Here is a 21613-nt window from a genome sequence, read left to right as displayed (position 1 = left end):
TTATTATTATGTCAATAATAATAATTATGATTTTATAAAATTAAGATTTATTGAAAAAACAATTATTTTCTTAAATTTATTAAATTAAAATACAAAAATTTATTTAATTTATTTAATTTTTTAAATTTATATAAATATATAAATAAGTTTCTATAAAATATAAAATATTTAATATTAAAGATATTATTTAATATTGAAATTGTTATCGATTTAAATATTTTTAAGAGCTTCATTATGTAATATTTTTATTTCTAAATTCTGATTAATATTTTAATTAAATCACAAAACAAAATAAACATTGTCTGATAATCATCTAAATAATTAAAGTTAAAATCGTAGATAAACAATTATATAAAAAATCTAAAATCAAAAACATTTCGATATATTTCATTTCATTTATACAATTCATATTTGTATAAACTACGCATTATAAGAGAAATAAAGTAACATATATATTATAAATATACATAAAATATTTTTATGTTAATTTTTTTATAGATAAGATTTTTTTAAGATACAGAATAAATCTAATATTTAATGCAATATTTATTCGATATTAACTAATTTTTAATATTTCAATTTCATTCTCAGCATTATCTAACCAGCTTCATTGAAATTCAAACTAAATTTCAATAAAATTATAAATAAATGAAAAATAAAAATATTGTTTATAAAAATTAAATTGAATAGATTCTTTTAAAATTTTTGATCAATAGGTTAGGCAAAGAAAACGATAAAATTAATCAGATATTAATAGCATTTTTTAAAAACAAATTTTTCAAAACAACAATAAACGAGACAAAATAATAAATAAAGAAAAAAATAAGTATAGAATAAAAATTTTAAAATTAAATCGTATATATGAAAATAATATATAGACAAAAAAATCAAATAATGGGAGAGAGATAGATTAAGAATTGACTTTCATTGCCATCTTTTGGATTATTTTGGAAATATAATATTTTTATCATCTAAAAGATGGCAATAATAGTCAATTTTTATTTTATTATTACATTTATTTATCTGCAACACTCTAGAGATGAATCTAATTCTGTAAGTTTTAATTTATCTTCCTATATAGCAGGTATAAAATTTAACGTTTTGGTGTTTAATATATAAAAAATTATTATATTTTTCTTCATATTCTATTAAAATTTTAAATTTTAATCTATTTAAATTTAAAATTAGATTGTATAATATTGTATAATTTACAGTTAATTTAATGTGTCTTAAATATTTTAATTTTAAATTTAATAGAAATAAAGCAAGTTTTTTATAAAATGTTATAATTTTGATTTCAACAATTTGATATTGTAAATATATAATATAATATTGATTTATCAAATCGTATTAAATTTCATGATGTAATTTTTGTATAAAATAAAGTTTTCGCAAAAAATATTCGCCATAAATATTTGCTATTTATGTAATCATAATTGAGAATATACAAATAAATGTACAAATTTAAAATTTAAATTTATAATAAAGTTAATATTTTTATTCCCTTTACGCAAAATTTAAGAAATTTTCAAAACAATAAAATTTAATAAAATCAGGAAAATTAAAAAAATTTTAAAGAATTATTTTAAAGAATTAATAAATCTTATTTTTATTATTTTTAGTAATAATATCTATATTATTATGAAAAATATTAGTCTTAAATAATATATTTTGTATTGCTTTTTTTATATAATATTTTTTTTCCAATATAAATTACAAATATTTTATTATAAAAACACAATATTTAAAGATAAAACTAAAAACATCATATAAATACATAATTCTATTACTATTTATACAAATTAAAAATTTAAATAAAAAAGTACCCTGATATTTAACAATATCATTATCATATATATATGATTTATATATAATTTAGTTAAGTATCTATTATAAGATTAATTTTGCTATTCCAGGTAATGAAAGTCCAATAATGACTGTAGAAAAAAGATTCACACTATGGTTGTCCAAAATTTGTCTACCACTAATATGTTTCACACCTTTTCCAGGATGTTCTACTATAAATCCTTTTTCATTTATTCCTGAGAAAAAAAAATAAATTTTATTAAAATATATATAAATAATAATATTAATAGTATTGATTATTACTCACCAGAATATTGTAATGTAGCTCCTAAAACAGAATCTATTACACTACCAATAAAACCTCCAATTCCTCCAATAATAATAACAGGCCACTGTGATGTTGCTAATTGTAGCACAACTGTATCAACAGTTATCAATACTGTTAAATAATAAGATAAACCTACTATTATACCACCAAGAAAAGACATAAACAGACCTGCCCAGGAAATACCACCATTTGTACCTATACATAAATATAGATAATTATAAAATAATTTGATAATTATAAATTTTTGAGAGATAAAATAATATAATTTTATACAATAATATTTAGAAACTACTATTTTTACACATTTTTAATTATTTAACATTTATCATTCATTTGTTATATATCCTTTTTTTTTATAAACTTTCTAATCAGATTTTAATATTTTTACCTCTTGGAACTCTTTTAAAAGTAGTAATAAGAAATGGATCTTTATTAGCAATAACTGATCCAATTTCTGAAGCCCAAGTGTCTCCATTAGAACATGCTATGGCTCCTAATAAATTATTTAGAAATTATAAATATATTTTAAAGATTCTTTATTCTTCAATATTGTATACCTAAAATTCCTATTGACAACCAAGAACTTCTATAATATTTATCAAAATCAATTGGTCGTTCCTGACATCCTACATCTAATAAATATAAAAGTGCCAATTGTGTTGCCATGCCACCATTGCATAATACATGAACCCAACTTCTTTGTGAGTTTTCTTCAAAATGTGCTTCAAGCTTCTTTTTTTCATGGGAGCGAAACTTTGTTGCTTTAGTAGAGGTAACAAAAAATGAAAAGAGACAAGCTACATGGGCAAAACTAGTAAGTGTCAGAATGAAGCCCACAAATAATCCTGAAATATAATATTTCATAATTATAAAATATGTGAAAATTTATTAAATAACACTTACAAAATATAATTATAAATTTTTTTAATAATATAATGATATTACAATTTTTTTAAATTTTATATATTCTATTTAATAATAATAAGCAATATTTTCATTTTTAAAAAAGTGAATAATTAAATGATAACCTAATAATTTAAATATATTACAATATATTATTTGAAAATATATATATTTTTTTTGCATTCTAATATTCAAGAAATACTTACTTACCTGAAATAGCACCACTAATGTTCAAGCTCTTTCTTTTCCAACTCCAAAATGCCATAAAAATTGGAAACAAGACTGCAATTAACCATCTCCATGGGGAAATAACCAGATATTCTAAAGAAAGGGTTATGTTTTTCAAAACAAAGTATTTATACAAAAATAAAAAATAAAAAAATTTTAAATCATGGTCAATATTATAAAATACCTTCTAAATGATTTTTAGTATCCGAATAAAAAACTGAATAAATTACATTTATCAGCCAAAATAGCATAGAAATTGGAATTGCACAAACGCTAAGAAGAACCGGTATTAATACATGTGATTTTTTATTCTCCTTATTTGTTAATGAAACCATGGTTAAAATTATAACATAAATCAATTTATTATTTATTGTATTTAATTATTTTCTGTTAAATAATATGATAATTAAATTAAACATAATGTTCGTGACGAATCGTATATATTTATAGCTGATAAAAAGTCCTTTGAAAGAAATGCAAGTTTGATTGGTTGATAGTTTTAACAAACTCACAAACATTAAGAAGGTTAGAAATACGGATTATAGAATACGTATTGGCAAAAAAATATCACATTTATACGTAACATGTAAAAAAAATCATGTAGCATCCGTAAACAAAGAAGGGGATTATTTCTTATTGATTGTTCCATAAAACTTTTTGTTATCACATTACAATGTCTTTTTCATTGCACAAATACTCGTATTCATGAAATGTAGACTTATATATAGATTTACAGGTAAAATCTATCATTGAAAAAATGAAAGAAAAGTGATGGCAAAATGAAAGAAATAACAATTCTATATTATATTATATTGTTTGGGTAAAAAGCATTATTTTGATAATATAATTAATAGTATAGTAAATAGAACATTTTTCCCATTTTTACTTCGAATAAGTCTAATAAATTTCACTATTATTTTTTTTGATTCCTCCAATCAAATTATATGTGGCAATTCAGTTTATGCAGGATGAAATATGCTTTGGATAAATAAAAAATTACAAATGTTATAAAATTTATTTTAATTTATTTTTATTGTGAAAAATATTGTAATTTCGCAGAAAAAATAAACATTGTATAATTAAAATGATGTAAATTTAATGAAATCGCTGAAAATTACATTGAGATATATACAAAATGAGCTTAATTTAATTAATAATGATAAATGAAATTGAATACGAATAATCGGATGCTGTCATAATCATGTATACATACTATGTACATGTACGCAACGTAAATGTACTTAGAATTTAAGACATTAACGTAACGAAATCTTATTACTTGTACTTCTTCTGTTTGGAAAGACGTACTGAAGAGTAATAAAATCTTCATGTTACAATTTCGTTGCGATACATATAATTGGAATTAACTGTACTAACCATGGCATAAAAACATTTCAATGATTGAGAAAATTCGTTCATGACGGTGATACATTGAAGCACATATAATTGAATAATGAACGGCTTAATAACTGGATCCTATAATATGTATATCCCTATACAAATATTTCTATCGTTTTTACGTATCAATAAACTGTAAATATTAACATGTAACAGTTTTAAACTGTGTTTGTCAGCTGTAAAGTTACAAATCATTTTTTTTTTTGCAATTTTTTTTTTTACATTTTTATATCACGCTTATGATATTTTATTTCTATGCATAACAAATATGACTGCGAGTTTTGAAAATACTCGAAAGTAAACCGCAGAGCATTTTATGATTACATTATATTATAAAGAATATATTATGAAATCTATGGAAAAGACTATCAGTCTTTTCACAATCTGCTTACATAGCAGTATATATTTAAAATGACATGAACATTTTTAAGAAATATTTAGCGGGATTAAAGAAGTAAACAGTTTATCTGCCGTAATAATCGAAAGCAAATATTCCATAGGAAGAAATTAATATTATAAAAAAAATTGTAGAAAATGTTTTCCATATTATATATGTATATGGACAAATACTTTTGTAATTTTTGTTAATATTTGTTTAACATAATATAAATTATACGATAAGCCTCTAATATTAAAAATATAGAAAATATCGATAATTAAGTTTTTAATTTGAGATTATAATCCCAATTACTTAAAGATATCACCGCCTTTCGTGATTCTTTCAATATCAAATACAAATAAAAAAAGAAAAAAAATAATATAGAATCTATATAACGATCCGATATGATTTTAGAAAAAATAAGTCTTTCATAGCTTAATATTTATTAAAAATGATGTTAGGATAAACAAACTTGACCTGTAATAAGTAATACAAGTCACATGGAGAAGCGAATTTCCCGATTCGTCCAGTTTAATTACAATGCAAATCACATTTCTTTATTAATGTTTGAGAAGTATAAAATATATAAATTTTTATTATCTTTATATTTTGTCATATTTATCACTGTATAGAATTAGCATTTAATCATTATTTTTTCCTTTTTTATTATATAATCATTATAAGATGTATTATATAAATATTTTATAAACGGAGTAATAATGTTACACTATTTACAAAAGTATGATCAAAATCTGCTTAGAAATTGAGAACTAAATAATGTGAAACATAACACATAGTTGCATTTTTTCTATTAACAGCCTCAGAGTTTTACTTGTTCTTGCGTTTATTCGAAATTCGAATTTAAAGTTAACTGTTTAGGTTTCTATAATTAATTATCGAAGCCGTCACAGTATCATCTGTAAGACTTGTCTCACGTCTATTGCATTGCAATGTAAGAGAGAAAAAAATCAGAGAAAAAGAAAAAATAATAACTGAAGTTTTAGTTATAAAAGTATCATGGACCATACCATGTGACTTTCGCAATTCGTGAAAAATTTAAACTCTTTTTTAATACAGCTTACAAAAAATGTATATTATACTATCACATTGTAAAATAGCTGTTTTTACGTTACAAATTACTTGAATATCGTATTAAATCTTCATTATTCAATTTTTGCCGCTAGAATGTGGCGTTTCATACGTGTATCATACATTTGAGGTTTAATAAATCTATCGCGCATTTCGATAGTATATATATATATATATATAAGTACGTAAAGAAAAGTATTTTCTTTAGCTTAATTACATTCTACTGTCTATTAACTTCATCTAAATTTTCTTCATTTATTAGTATAAGAAACAATATTAAAAAATCTTTAACTATGCACGTAAAAATGCCACATTCTAAATATAATAGTTCATATTTGTACTTATCATAAATCATACACGAGGAGTATTTATAAATGCTCGTGAAATATAATTCATTATATATGTCCATTGATACTTAATGTATTGAAAATGCTATTATGTCATAACTCAATCTAAATGTAATAAATATGAAACTGAGCATATCAAATAGAATATGAAAAACTACTCTAGTAATAAAAACTTTCAAATTAATATTGGGAAGAATTTTTTGTTGGAATTTTTCCTTAAACTGTGAAAATATTATGAAATATTAAACTCCGAGTATGAGAATCAATTCGAATTACATATGTAATTAGTGACTAAAAAATTTATATCATCACGTATTATCACCGCACGATTTTTTTATAATACATTTATTATGGACTATTCTAATGCATACCTTAAGAAACTGATACTTCTTCTGGAACTATATTTTCTAATGGTATAGATTCCGCAAAACCACGAGCTACTAATTCATCAGCAAGAGATATCACCTAATAAATTCAACAAATAAAATTATATAGATAGATAAAAATGATTAGTGCATATAATGCCAGTGATAAATTTATATATTTATAATCAAAAAAAAATTTTCATTAGAATTGAGATTTACTTACTCCGTGTTTATGAATATTAAGATAAAGATTAACATATGTGTTTGTATTGATGTAACCTACTATTTGAGCTTGACCGACAATCCCACAACATACGTGAGCAACTACATTATAAGCCTCTTGATTCCATTCACCTAATATATACAATATACAATTTTTTGTAACAATTATTGATTTATATAAAAAAGTGCAGAAAAAATGTAATTATACACTTACCATCCTTTGGTTGAACATTAGCTAAAAATATTTCAATTGCTTGAAATGGTAATGAGAGGTAATCTGACCTAATTTTTCTCATTTCAGTATTACTAAAAACCCAATAACCTCCATGGTCAACTAATCGTACTAAATGCTGTTCTCCATGAGGATCTGGTTGTTCAATATATACTCTAACCCACCTATTATACCATTTTGCAACTAAGATCATACCTTCTGTAAATTAAAATAAAAAGTTGTTTATTAAATAATTAATAATTAATGAATAATAATTTCTTATATTAATTAGTCTTCTTATTTACAAAAATTCGATAATGTTAATTATAATGTAGTAGAAAAAATGGATTATAATCACATATTATAAACGTACTACTAAGTTCATCTGGAGCTGGCGGCGATTCTGTTGTCTCATATAACTGTGTCATATTTTCGTCTAAAATTCTCAAAGATGGGTATGTAGGATGAGTAGGAAGTTGAACAAAGAATTGATTAGGTTTCACTATGTGACATATAACAACATCATTGTTCATTCCCTCTACTAATGATAATTGCATTAACTCAGTAATCCAAGGAATCTCTTCTGGAATTTTTAATGGTAAAATCTGTTCAAGAGTCACATGAGGATATTTCTTCTCAGGAAATTTTTGTCGTATCATATCGAGGGCGATGTTAATTCCTTCCGCAGAACCCTCTATGGCACAAATTTTTTGATCTCTCCATACAGGATGACGTTTAACGACTATATGTACTTCAGCTTTGTGTCGAATATTTTGCAAAAAACTTCCATGACGACCAATTAATCTTCCAACTAAATTTTGTGGGATAGAAAACTCATATGTTACTGCAATTACATTGTCTTTTGTATGACCTTTGATACTTCCTCCTGCAATAAAATATTGTATTAATGAATAGAATATTTTGAATTTAAATTTAATAATCAATTACCTTTCCCACTGTCTGTGCTTCCTTCACTTCTGGCTTCATCTGTGACACTACCTTCTAAAACACCAGAAACTGGACTATGATTAGCAGAATCCCTTTCAGATAATGCTTGTGTTGGAGTTTTAGAATTATCTTTTGATGGAGTAGAAACAGATGGTTCTTTACTTGGAAGATAATTGCATTCATTATTTATATCATTTTCTTCGTTTGTATCTATTCGTTTGTACTGACATTCTATTGATTTATTTTCAGAAGATAATTTTTGCTCTTCCTCTTCAATAACATTTTCAAATATTTTTAACATTTTATTTCCAGAATCATCAGTATTTTCTAAAGAGGATGTACTTATACTTTTTGCAACCATATCAAAATTGCTTATTTTTGGATTACAACCTAGTTCTATTTCCATTTTCGACGAGGAATCCACAAAACTATACCATTCCTGATCGTTTTTAGGAGGAGTTCTAGAATGTACAGAAATACTTTGTGAACCACTTTTTCTTTGTGGAATATCTAAACTTTCGCTTCTTTTTCTAGGACTACAAATGATTTCTTCTGATGGTTGATTATTGGAAGAGCTTTGTGAAAAGGATTCGTCAGTTTGTATGCCAGAATCGTAAAAACTTAAGTTAGAATTTGATAAAGTAATTTCTTTTTTGTGATTGACGATATTTTTCTCGTTGCGATCTGGTTTATTAATTCCACCTGGATCAACTCTGTCTGCTCGACGTCGTTTGTACCATAATAGACCAATTATAAGGGCAAAAGCTGGAAAAGTCCACTTCACCATTTGGATATGAGTAGCAGACATTTTTCCAATCCACTGTAACTGTTGTTATAACAAAATTTTTTATTCTGAAAAAAAAAAAAAAATACAATTATTTTAAATACAAATTGATAGATTTTATTTTAATGTTAGTTATTAGTTATATCTTAGTGTGTTCTATATTAAAATAATCATCATCTTACAATGACCGCGCAAAGTCAATGAAATTTAATTCTTATTTAGCCTCTCGTCTTACTCGGTTTCCTTTGTTAATTACTGTTTCGTAAGCGTAACTTCCGGTCCCGACTATATTCATTTAAATAGCTTAATTAAGTAAAGTCTATATACAAATAAATTTTCTATTTTTTAAATATGAAAACATAAATTTAAAAAAACATCTGAATCATTCATTATAATATCATAACATATAAAAAAAATTAAATGAATTAAAATCCACTTTTACATACATTCTTAAGATAATAGAAGAATTAAAATTAAATCTTAACTCAACAATTATACAATATAATATCAATTAAAATTCAAATAAATCATGTTAATAATGCATTTATTAAATTAATATATTAAATACAAAAATGATAATATAATATATTTATTAATTAATGATTTCTTGAAAATAAAAAAATTTCTATTCAATAAAAAGTAAAATATTATTTTCTAATTCAAATTATTCTTGGGATATCCTTTCATTTTTAAAGATAAAATGAAAATACAAATTTTCTTTAATACGGACGAAAGTTATTTTTAAATAGTAAAAGTAATTGTATGAATTTGAATTATAAATGTACATTATAAATTACATTTATATGAATTTAAAAAATAAAAATATAAGATTAATTTATTCGTTTAATATTTATCAATCAAAATTTTTGTCGTATATTCTGATAAATTTTATTTAACTAGAAATCATACAATTCAACGTGTACAAAATATGTGATATCATGAAATTGAATAAAAAAACTAATTTTAAATATATATTATTAATTCTAATTTTTGATATAATAAATAATATTCATATATATCTTAATATAAATACAAATCATATAAGATTTTTTTAAACATAATATAAATTTAAAATATACAAAATATTTAATATTTTATTATAGAAACACAAAAAAAAATATTTTTATTATCTTTATATTTTTTTTTTTTCAAAAAGAATCATCTTCGATTAAACTGTATCGCATATTATGAGATGTACTTTACAGTGCATTCACCCTCGCGTGATGCAGGCTTGTAGTTCCCATCTGTGATACCTGAAGTTTAAAGAAAGCATCCAAGCCGGTTCCATAATTTCATAAAATGTTGTTAAATCCAATAAAAAAAAAATTAAACAAAATGAATTAAAAAATTTTGAAGTATTATAAAATCAAAAAATATTAAATAAATATAAATAATATATATATGATTATGATCGATTTCTTATTCTCTTGAAATTTCTTTATGAAATAATTAGAAAATCAAAATTTTCATTATATTTTTTAATCCTTATAAAATGATATCAAATATCATTAAAATGAAATAAGAAAAATTGTATTTTTAAATACAATCAATAAGATAAATTTTTTCTGATAATTGAAATATCAATTCAATATATTTTTGTGAAACATCAAACAAGAAAATAATCCTCTAACAATGAAGGTTAGATTTACTGTCATACAAGACTCACCCATAAAACGTCCATGCTTATTTCCATCTGTAATCGTTCTACGTGTTCACAAAGTCATTTATTCGTTTGAAAAATATACAAAACAAGAGCAGTTTTTAATCAACTGAAAATCGAAAGTTCGAAAAAAGCTATCGAAATAATTAATAGACGAACTAATAATACTCGTTGACACGACTAACGTGATACTGCGGTTAGTAGAACGATCGCGGTTTTCAACACGTGGTAACTCCAGAGAGACGAGTCAACTGAAACCGCTCGCAATTGCGCAGGCGCGATTACATTAAGAGGCGTTCACACAGAGATAATAATGATACATTTACAAATTTTCTACTTTTTTTCTTCAATTTTTCGCAATCTCTAAATTGAAAGGAAGAATTTGTTGGAAGAAATGAAATCTTGATTTTAATATTTAAGTTGACGTAAAAATTTCAACATGTATCGAATATAGAATAGCCAAATTTAATTTTAGAAAATGGTTTGTGAGTAAAAGACGCGGAAGTGGTTTCTATTACCAAGGTAACATATTTCGAAAAATAACACGATTAATTTATATTATACATTTATAGATGGAAATGTTATTCGCTATTTAACAAACAATACATTAAAGTATATTATCAACTATCTAAATAAATAATCTTTTAATTAATATTGCCAATAATATATCTTATATAATAACAATCACGATAAACAATTATGATTTCTAGAATTGCATCACAAAAAAAAAAAGAAAACAATATACATTTTGTAATTTTGTAATTTTAAACTTTTCGAATAATATAATTCAAAAAGTTAGCTAATTCAGATAGTTACCCTATATATCGCGAAATCTGTGTTGAAAAGTAAAAGGTTTAAAATTGACGATCAAAGGAAGGGATTACACAATATTGCATAAAATTATAGGTTTTCATCATACGGGTGTACCATAGAATACAATTTCAAATGAATTATGTCTCACACATATAAACCACTTTATATTAGTATTCATGCTATTAGTATATATGTATATATACATAAAAAAAAAATTATTTGCTAATCGTAGAAAGTTTCTCGATTTATACATGATAAAAAAAATATATATATCCGTTTCGTTTAATAACAATGTTTGTAATTATATTTTCACTTTTTTAATTAAACTTTTTGTTTAAGAAATATATAAAAAAAAATATAATTAAAAAAGGAAAAAATAAATATGAAAAATGAACCATGAATGATGAAAAATAGAAATGTAAAGAAAACATATTCCGTATAACAAGTAATAAATCTATTATGTCATACGAACATTCCATCAACATTAATTCATATAATGATCGCATGCAAATGTATACTGAACGAATACGATCTATATTCATTCATACGTTCCAGTGATACTATGTATAAAAAATTATGTAAATATTATATAATATGAAATATGAAATATTAAATTTTATAATTATGAATAAACTTTAAATCTGTATAATTTTTTAAAGTTATTGATTTTTTGATAATAATTATTTAATTTAGATATTGTAATTAATAATATAATAGCATATTAATGATATAATATGATATAATATCGCAATATAAATTATTCATCAGAAAATATATATATATATATATATGTAATCATAATATAATAATTAATTACATAACAAAGTATGATAAATATGACAAGTATGACAATGATTAGATTAATAATATTACCATACTATATTTATAGTATGGTAATATAATTGTATTGTATGTATAGTAATAATACAATATTATTACATTTTCAATATTACATATAATATATCATAATAATATAGCGACAATATAATATAATAATACAAATATTATATTTTATAACATAATTTTTAATTATATTACAAATTAAAATTTATAATTTAATTTTTATATTAAATATAATATATAATTAATTGTATTTATTATGATTTTTAATCTCTAAATACTAAATTTTGTCTTTTCCTTGGCATAATATTTAATGACATGTCTGATATCATCTAAATCGTACACTATCTTGAATTTTTTGATATTAATCTTTTATCTTTAAGTTGAAAGTTTTAAAAAGATTTAATGATAATGATTTCTTTAATATTATATTTGCATATTAAAATCGGCATATTTCTAGTCATTATACAATTTTATTTATTTTTATTATTATTAATTTTTTTTAATAATATTTCGCTAGTAATATATAATCATCAAATAAATATTACAACATCTCTTTTAATTTATTACACTCTACAAAATTTAAATCGTCCTTAAATCATTAAACATAATATATATAAATTTCGTGAATATTTTTTGTAGTATTTTATTTTATTAATATTATTAGAACTATAACTTATCATACATTATTATTTTTTATAAAAAATGCAAAGTTCTTTTCTATTTTTCGCAAACATAAATCATAATTATTTTGAATGATAACGAAGATCGAATAATGGATAAACGAACAAATAAAATGATTTATTAATTATCATCAAGTATTTTCATTAGAAGAATAAATTTAATAGCTGCTTAATTTCTTTTAGTATAGAACATATCAAAATAAGAAAGGAGATCAGTCATAGTGAAGCACAATTTAAACTCTCTTACCTATATTATTCAAAAGAGAGAAGGGATACATACTGAGCAACAGAAAAAAACAAATTAAAATGAAACCGGTTGTCCAATGGAGATTGGTAATAGAACGCTCGAAGAATTAGGTTATGCGGATTTAATTTTTTATAGAACAAAAATTTTCAATTAAAGAGTCTACATACCATAAAATATACATCGATCATTTCGGTGATTCACTAAATGCACTACTATATAAACTAATTATGCACAAACAAATATTATTCTTCTTTTTTTTTTTTAAAGCTTTTGTTAAATCACTGAACACAAAACATGTATGATAAATTAAATTAGATATGTTAATGTTTTTTAACACTAAGTGATCCAATTATTGATTTTGAAAATAGATACTATCTCAAATCTACCCAGATATAAGAAAGTTCTAGGTCTCCTTGCCACTTCTCCATGATGACAACCAAACTGTATTCCCATCACGTTTAGAAAATACTTTCATCGCGTTTTGAAATAACACATGCTACAGCGGTTATTGTATCGATGACCGAAGATGCGTATTATGACTTGTAACATTATTTGTAAGCGTCATTTAAATCTGTCTCGTATGTATTAGTTTTATTAGTGGACAGAGGGAAGCACTCGTCCGAGTGGCAAATTTACTCAGTAAGATCATTATACACAACGTCAGCATAGAAATGCATGAAATGAAGGTGACCGCAGCGGTTCAACGTGCTCTTGGAATGTCCAACCTGTACACGTAAAGTAACGATGAAGTAACCGAGCATGGACAACGGAATATCACGAAGAAAGAAAACGAAAAGAAGAGAAACTCGTGAGAAAGAAGATGAAAGCCACAACAAAAAGGAATACAAAAGAAAGATCCTGCTGCACTCGTGAAACACGTTTTCGTACAAACTTTTCAGCACCCTCTGTGGAAAATGTGTGAACTAATCGTTCAAACAGTTTTATATTAACCGTTGAAATGATAATTTTTTGATGGATAATATTTCGATTCATACACAAATCAGCATATTAAAGATCAAGGACCGATCATAAAAAGAATGTTTTATGATGCAAAAATTTATAATCGTGTTATATAAAAGTATATATTAATATATAACTGATAATATAACGAAAAAAAAAAATTAAGATATCGTAAAGCAATTATTATATGTAACTGTTATTGAGTAATCATTTATATATATTGATAAAAAATAGTAAATTGAATAAAAGATAAACTAATCATTTATTATTTATTATTATATTAATAATCGAAATATTTTTGAAAATTTACATATCATATTTTATATTGGTATAAATGATTTTCCCATTAAATAATTCATAAATTATCCTTAATTAACCTTGGACGATCTAGTCTGATATATTTTCTATCGCTATAGATTAGATGCCTTATGTTTACATCGTATTTATATTGATAATAAAATCTATTGATAGTAAATCCAATTCTATATATTATAAATTCAACGTCTATAAATTTATTTTATCACATATACATAAGAATAGCCTTGCGTGTATGAATATATGTTTATTTGTACACATGGATTAAAGCCAACTTTTTCTTACAAATGGAACTTTAAATAAAATTAATTTATTTAAAAAATGATAATTTTTAAAAGTATTATAAAAATAATTTTTTAATGTAATAATTTTTTACTATTAAATTTGGAATATATCAATCAAAATCAATATTCTAAGAATTCATAAATATTATTAATATTTTTATATTTATATAATATATTTATATATCATATAAAAAAATAAAAATAATTATGGAGATAAAATAAAAATTTTATTAGTACTCTTATCAATTTTCATTAATATATAATTTAATGACTTAATTATATTACTTAATGAAAAAAATATAAAATTTACAAAATAAAAAATTTTTTTTAAAATTAAAATCGTGAAAAGTTTGAAAGTTAATATCGTCAATATATAATTTTACATATTTTCATAATTATTATTATTATTAAAGTTGAACAAATGTAATTAAGAGAGATGAAATATTTCAATATTTTTTTTTTAAATTATAAATTATCAAGATAAAAACAAAATCATAATATGAAACTGTAACTGACAATATATTATATAAATCACAAACACTATGTTTTGATTAATATTTTATTTATCAATATTTAAAAAATTACATATATATTATTTGTATCTATACATATTGCAATAATTTATTATACAAATTAGTTTAAATATCTTTCTAAAAATAATACGATACTTCATTCTTATACAAGTAACCACGTGATTACACTTGAACGATTAAACTATAATTCGAATACATACATAATATGTATACGGAAATAACCAATGCCATATTCAGGGACAACTGCCTTAGAAAGCAAGGTGATTGGAAACCGAACAGACGTATCTTAGAAATAGCACGTAACTAAAACTGACTCTACAGTCTGTTGACCCTTTAAATGCTCGTACACACATGGAAGAATACGATATAATATAAAACATTTCATGTGCATCACTGTTTTAAATGGCCTGTTTTTAAAATGCTTTATCGATTGTAGTTAATAAGTAATAAAGAATAACAAGGTAATGAAGGTAAAAAAAAATGTCGATAAAAATACTAAATATCAATAGTATCTGACATAATCTACTAATTTCATGTATATTGTTTTTAATTGGCGTCTTCATTCATATATGATCGTAAGAATATAAAAACATATGAAGAAAAAACAAATATGTATATATATATATATATGTATATGTGTATAATATAAAAAATAAGAAGACAAAGAGAATTATCGAATATATTTTTTCATAAATATGTTATTTCCAAATGTTATATATTATTGCTCATCCCAAAAATTTTCTAATAACTTCGACGCATATCAATATCAATATATCATAAAGAGGGAAAGAATCGAAATGCAAAAAAATATGTTCTCAAAAAAATGAATGAAAAAACATTGGAATTTATGAAATAACACATGTCACAATATCATACGTTTAAAATAATCAAATTTATTTTCTTTTCAGATAATATTCCCATATTTCGGTTAAGCAAAATCTCGTGAACTGTCGGTCACATTCGATGAAAATAACCACAATCAGCATGTATGAATTATGTACAAAAAGTCACTTATTTGACAAGTAATTGAATTTTCTTAAATGAACACTGGTCTTAAACACTAATTGGAGATAATTTAGAAATCTTATAAGTTTTATATAATAGTAACTAAAAGATAACAAAGGAAAGCCGCTAGGCGAGTTACACCAACACGAGGTTTGTACAAAATGATCGACATACCTTATAATTACTTAACGACTGGCGTTTTATTTCTTCTCTATCTTCTGCACGTATTCAATAAATAATTAGAATGAAATTTCAAATACATCAAATAATCAACTTTTCTTGAATTTCGAATAAAATTACACCACGTAATCACAATGTTTTTTCTTGCTTGTAAGAGACAATATGGCGGTACAAATTCGGGTGCAGCATGTCCGGCACGATGTAACCATACCGCCACATAGCGGGAAAGAAATGATTTAATCCTACCGCCAAAATAGTTACAATTTAAAATTTTTGTGGCTGTAGAAAATTAAAAAAATATCAAATTTAAGCAGTTAAAAATTTTAAAATAATAATTCTATAATAAAATAAATTTTTCTATTATAAATGTAATATTCAATTGCATAAAAAAATATTGATTTCCAATATCTTTTCATATACTGCCATCTTACGTTAGAATAGTAAAATTATAAATTAATTTAGCATCGATAGGCAAGGAAGATTTCTTTTACAAGCAATTATTGATAATATAGTTTTCTAATTTATCCAATATATTTCATGTGATGGAAAGATATATTTTATCATACAAGTGTAGTTATTTTCTTCAAGATGGCGGAATACTAATTTTGGAATCTTCAAAAGATTCAAATATAATCGGATAATAAAATTAAATAAAACATTCAATTATATTTATACAGATATTTATTTCTCTAACGTCAATATTTTATGAGATATTTAAAAATTAATTGAATTGAAAATTAAATAAAATATTTTTACGATAAAAATATTATAATAAATAATAATATTTTTATACGAGCATAAAAAGCGCGCGAATTAAAAGATTCAAAAACTATAACATACATTTTCTTTAAAAAAAAATGTCATATCTAAAAAATGATTTCGCGTAGATTCTATAGATTTTAATTAAAGATAAGGATTTGAAATAATCGACATTGATCAAAAATGATCTTGACGTTGAAATACATAATATCTTAATATCATTAATAATCTATTTCTAACAAATCTGAGAATCTATAGTGAATATATTCCTAACGAATATACTTTCTTTTAGACATTTTATTACAAATTTTACTATGAGAATCATGCGTCATGGATCTCATGACACTTACATGCATAGACGAAGCGTACATCCTGGTAAAGGGTGGGTTGACTCTCATAAAAATGTAAATGATAATAGAGCGGGTCTATATGTATTCTGCATAATATCGACAACGGTTTTCCATAACGTGTAATGCAAATGTGATAGTTATTTCAATGGAGTAACAGACTTCGTAGGAGAATGTGACACAGATTTTTCACTTATAATCAAAAGTATATATCATTATACATTTATTATTCAATCTTCAAAATTTCTTCAAAAGCAATATAATTTTAATATTATATATCGATATTATTAATTAGGAAAATTATTATGCTCTATAATTTTAAATCGAAACATAAACACCTATTTAAACACATATAGAGTATGAAAAAATATTACATGTCAGAAGGATCTGTCTCAAAATATTGCAAAGGATTCTATAAACCATGTATATACGCGATTACCTAGAATCCAAAGGCCTTCAGATAATCCACGAGATGGTTTGATCTGGATGCGCGGCGTCGGGACGCAAGGTTACAGCGGTCGTCGGGTCAGCAACACCACGGCCGCCCTCCCTCCTCTCACTCTCTTTCTCCCCGTTCCCTTCCTCACCCTATATCATCCTTCCCTCCCTACGTTCTCCTGCCCTTCCTTCCTTCCTAGCGTCCCACCCCTCTCAACCAGCTAGTTAGCCAGCCCTTCCTCTCGATCTTTCTCCTTTATTTATCCTCCCGTTTCCGTGTCATGATGCGCCATCTTCTTCGAACCCATACAGATTATTTTTAACAATTATTGAACAAAATATATGAGATAATATATTAATAAATATTTATAATTTTATTTTAGCTACGAATATATATATATATTTATTTATCAGATTAATACATAATAATAATACATAAATTGATTAATATTTAAATACGTCTATAAGATTGTTGATTTCAGACAAAGGAAATCATCGACAATCTTTTTCCCCTAGATAAATTCTTGTTTGTTACTAGGTCAAGCTCCCTATTTTTTTTTATTAATTTTTCAGATCCAAATTTGTATAAGATATATATATATAGGAAAAAAAAAAAAAAATAGTTATTGATGGAAACGAATATATCGTTGTAATAAAATATGATTTATTATTACAATATCGCTAGATGACAAAAGTTCGTTCGAAAAAATTTTTGGATGAAAAATTGGATTTCTTCCTCTCCTCCCCTCTTCTCCCCCAAAAAAGAAAATTTATCGATGAAAATACTCGTGATTCGTGATTACACGATCGAACGTTTACACTCGACCTTGAGTGTCGTTTTAATTTTCGATCACAGGCATTCAATTTGATTATTGTTGGCTCGCTAGTGCATTTAACCCTCCGATTGTTATCCAATGCGGTAGTCGAGCTGCTTGCAAACAACGCAGTGGAGGGGGTGTCTGGGTCACCCCCTTTCATGCTAGTCTGTCTGGCTGGCTGGCTGGCTGGCTGGCTGGCTGGCTGGCTGGTTGGATACCTTGCTGGGGTTCGCAACCCCAGCTTTCGTAGCGCTGTTACATAGCCTATGACACCGAAATACACCGGCTGTTTACATTCAGTCCACGTGTATCAATCTGGACTATTGATTAAACAACTCGTAATGACTAATTACGAGCGTGCCCTTTGAGCTGGGCTTTGATTATGCATCGAGATTAATTGCACGATGAATTCGAAGATGAGTTCCCGCTGAATGAATTAATACGAATCGGAGGAAAGAATTTTTCGTTGATTTATTATTGATATTATTTGAATTTAAAATTATACCTTTAACGTTACAATAATTAAATGCAAAATGATGTTTCAAGATACGTAAAACTCGTTAAGCAACATGATTATTCATCGTGGCTGTTGAAAGAAAATTCATTAATCTCGTTACAAAATTACGGTATAAGTATCGTGAGCTGTGTTTCGGTTTTCGGATGACGATCATCATTTCACCGTGACGAACGTAGTAACGAAAGGGAAAACCTTGGAGAAAATTTATCACTTTCGAGGCAATTGTAACAATCGTGCCGCCCGCTCTCTAATAACACGAACGCCCATTAATCTTAATTAACAGAGAAAGTTTAAAGGCTAATTGGAAAACATTATGCGGGAGAGAGACTTCTCGAAGAAAATCTAATATCGTGATCTCTGATAATTGGCACGCATTCGATTATTCGATCGCGATTAATATTTCAACCTTTCCATTTCTCTTCTCTCGCGAATAATTAAAAGAGCAAGAAAGAAAAGAGATACGAGATCGATTAAAATAAAAATTGAAACCAATAACCCATCTATTTTCTCAACAAATAACGATTATTTATTTTCTTCATCTTTTTTAATTCGATCTTTCTTTTTTTTTATTGTTGTAGTATTGAATTTTTTTTTATCACAAATGAATGCATCACGTTAGGTTTACCGGTTGCGTGGGCGGTGCAACGGTTTATCAAGCAGACAGGGTTTTGCACCCCGTACCATTGACGCTGGCTAGGGTTCTAGAAGCAGCTACAGCCATGGTGGAGGGAGATCCGTTTGCTGGAGGGGGTGTCTGGGGCAATCCCCTCCAGTCTGGGGGTTCCCAAACTCAAACGCATTTCCCGGGGTTCGCAAATCTCTCGGTTGTTGTTCACGTTCTGATAGAAACTTCGCCACCGATGGCACAGTTTCGACCAAACTTCGCTTCATCTTCCCCTCCGAGTTAACTAAACGAGAATAAATATTATCTTTATCGTTCGATGGAAAATTTTTTTAAAACTGACAAAATTTTTTTACGATTAATTTCACGAATAAGAAATTATTCGTTTTATTTTTTTTTTTTTACAATTTTCTGTTTATTTAGCATATTATTTGTTAGCAATAAATGAGAGAGATTTTGAAATTTTTTTTTATGATTAATTTCACGAATAAGAAATTATTCGTTTTATTTTTTTTTTTACAATTTTCTTTATTCTGTTTATTTAGCATATTATTTGTTTTAGCAATAAATGGGAGAGATTTTGAAATTTTTTTTTATGAAAAAGTTTACATTGTCGGGGAAAAAGGAAAGGAAGGATTAAGATTCATCCTTGGAGGATTTTTACAAATTAATGATTGTTAAATTCAATGGATTCGCATTTGAATGGCGAACGCGTAGACAACGAGATGGCCAGATTCCAGATTCAAGAGAAGTCCGGATGTTCCGGTGAGCGCATAGCGGTCGATACGTGGAATTCGTTGACATTGATCCAGCGAATTCGTCGTATAGCTATCGGTGAGTCACCGTGGCTCAGTGCCCTTCAACCAACTCCGTTCGTTTCCTAAACTGGATGACTCCTACGAGGCTTACGTGTTCCGTTTGTTTTTTATCCACTTTATCGTATTCAAAAATTTTCCTCTCTCTTTTCTCACGAATTTTTATTCGTCGAATTCAAGCGTTTTATTTTTTTTTCGCACACGTAACAGAATAATCCAAACTGAATTATTTATAGGATGAGATGGACGCAGTTTAGAGTCTACTTTCTAGGGACTTTTCCTTTTTAGCATCAATTTTTAAATCGATTAAAATTAATCTTAAATATTTCTTAATTTATTTCGAAAATTAAACATTTAATTCATTTCAAGATCCTTTGTCATAAATTTGTCTCCAAGATATCTGCAAATAAAAACGAAATAAATTCGACGTATCTTCGCGTCAATTTCCATCGAATACCTCTTCAAACTAATCTTAAACTCAACCTCAAACTTCTGAACAAGCGTACGAAGAAGGAATCATTTATTTCTACCCGCGTGTTCAAAGTTCGCCAGAACGGACGAGGCGAGCGAGGGAAAAAGATCGATGACTGACGAGTGGTAAAATAGAGCGAAAATGAGCCGAGGAGCATAAAAGTGGCACAATTGGTTCAGTGGGGCGGTGCCCCTGCGGCCTTGGCTCGGGACACTGAACTCCGTGGCCATGCGAAACGCGGCGCACGCGGTGCCCCATGCACTTCTCTCGCCTCTTTCCCTCCTCCTCCTCCCCCCC

General features: G+C 25.6%; 2 protein-coding genes and 1 long non-coding RNA gene across 8 annotated transcripts; all 3 read right to left on the bottom strand.

Moving 5' to 3' along the window:
- Positions 1-1809: 1809 nt before the first annotated feature.
- On the bottom strand, positions 1810-3992 carry LOC551324 (transmembrane protein 19). 2 transcript variants are annotated; one of them, XM_006564396.3, is made up of 7 exons: positions 3450-3992; positions 3248-3358; positions 2692-2979; positions 2523-2627; positions 2303-2329; positions 2114-2224; positions 1810-2042 (listed from the first exon to the last, which is right to left on the bottom strand). In XM_006564396.3, the coding sequence occupies exons 1-7, from the start codon at positions 3598-3600 to the stop codon at positions 1891-1893; spliced, it is 945 nt and encodes a 314-aa protein (XP_006564459.1). In that variant the 5' UTR covers positions 3601-3992; the 3' UTR covers positions 1810-1890. The 2 variants fall into 2 exon arrangements, with proteins under 2 accessions (XP_006564459.1, XP_623724.3); XM_623721.6 differs by having other exon boundaries at positions 1811-2042; positions 2114-2329; positions 3450-3990.
- A 349-nt stretch (positions 3993-4341) lies between these two features.
- Positions 4342-16731, bottom strand: LOC724955 (KH domain-containing protein akap-1). Of its 5 annotated transcripts, none has more exons than XM_006564392.3 (6): positions 16523-16731; positions 8225-9076; positions 7650-8162; positions 7280-7495; positions 7067-7197; positions 4342-6943 (listed from the first exon to the last, which is right to left on the bottom strand). In XM_006564392.3, the coding sequence occupies exons 2-6, from the start codon at positions 9030-9032 to the stop codon at positions 6851-6853; spliced, it is 1761 nt and encodes a 586-aa protein (XP_006564455.1). In that variant the 5' UTR covers positions 9033-9076; positions 16523-16731; the 3' UTR covers positions 4342-6850. The 5 variants fall into 5 exon arrangements, with proteins under 5 accessions (XP_006564455.1, XP_006564458.1, XP_006564457.1 ...); XM_006564395.3 differs by lacking the exon at positions 16523-16731 and adding an exon at positions 13977-14268; XM_006564394.3 differs by lacking the exon at positions 16523-16731 and adding an exon at positions 13638-13959.
- A 4300-nt stretch (positions 16732-21031) lies between these two features.
- On the bottom strand, positions 21032-21392 carry LOC107965182. The gene is made up of 2 exons (XR_001704785.2): positions 21302-21392; positions 21032-21244 (listed from the first exon to the last, which is right to left on the bottom strand). It is a non-coding gene; the product is annotated as an uncharacterized LOC107965182 (long non-coding RNA).
- Positions 21393-21613: the final 221 nt, after the last annotated feature.

Source organism: Apis mellifera, linkage group LG11, assembly GCF_003254395.2.
Source record: "Apis mellifera strain DH4 linkage group LG11, Amel_HAv3.1, whole genome shotgun sequence".
Taxonomy (NCBI): Eukaryota; Metazoa; Arthropoda; class Insecta; order Hymenoptera; family Apidae; genus Apis; species Apis mellifera.
This window is presented reverse-complemented; position numbering and strand designations above follow the sequence as displayed.

What these genes read in the sequence shown, in the direction of transcription:
- LOC724955 (XM_006564392.3), bottom strand. Translation starts at nt 9,032, where the DNA reads ATGTCTGCTACTCATATCCAAATGGTGAAGTGGACTTTTCCAGCTTTT. An exon ending in AGCTCCAGATGAACTTAGTA is followed by an intron (nt 7,496 to 7,649) that starts GTACGTTTATAA and finishes TTTAATTTACAG; the next exon opens with AAGGTATGATCTTAGTTGCA. An exon ending in TAATGTTCAACCAAAGGATG is followed by an intron (nt 7,198 to 7,279) that starts GTAAGTGTATAA and finishes TGTATATATTAG; the next exon opens with GTGAATGGAATCAAGAGGCT.
- LOC551324 (XM_623721.6), bottom strand. Translation starts at nt 3,600, where the DNA reads ATGGTTTCATTAACAAATAAGGAGAATAAAAAATCACATGTATTAATA. An exon ending in TACTAAAAATCATTTAGAAG is followed by an intron (nt 3,359 to 3,449) that starts GTATTTTATAAT and finishes CCCTTTCTTTAG; the next exon opens with AATATCTGGTTATTTCCCCA. An exon ending in GTTGTCAATAGGAATTTTAG is followed by an intron (nt 2,628 to 2,691) that starts GTATACAATATT and finishes ATAATTTATTAG; the next exon opens with GAGCCATAGCATGTTCTAAT.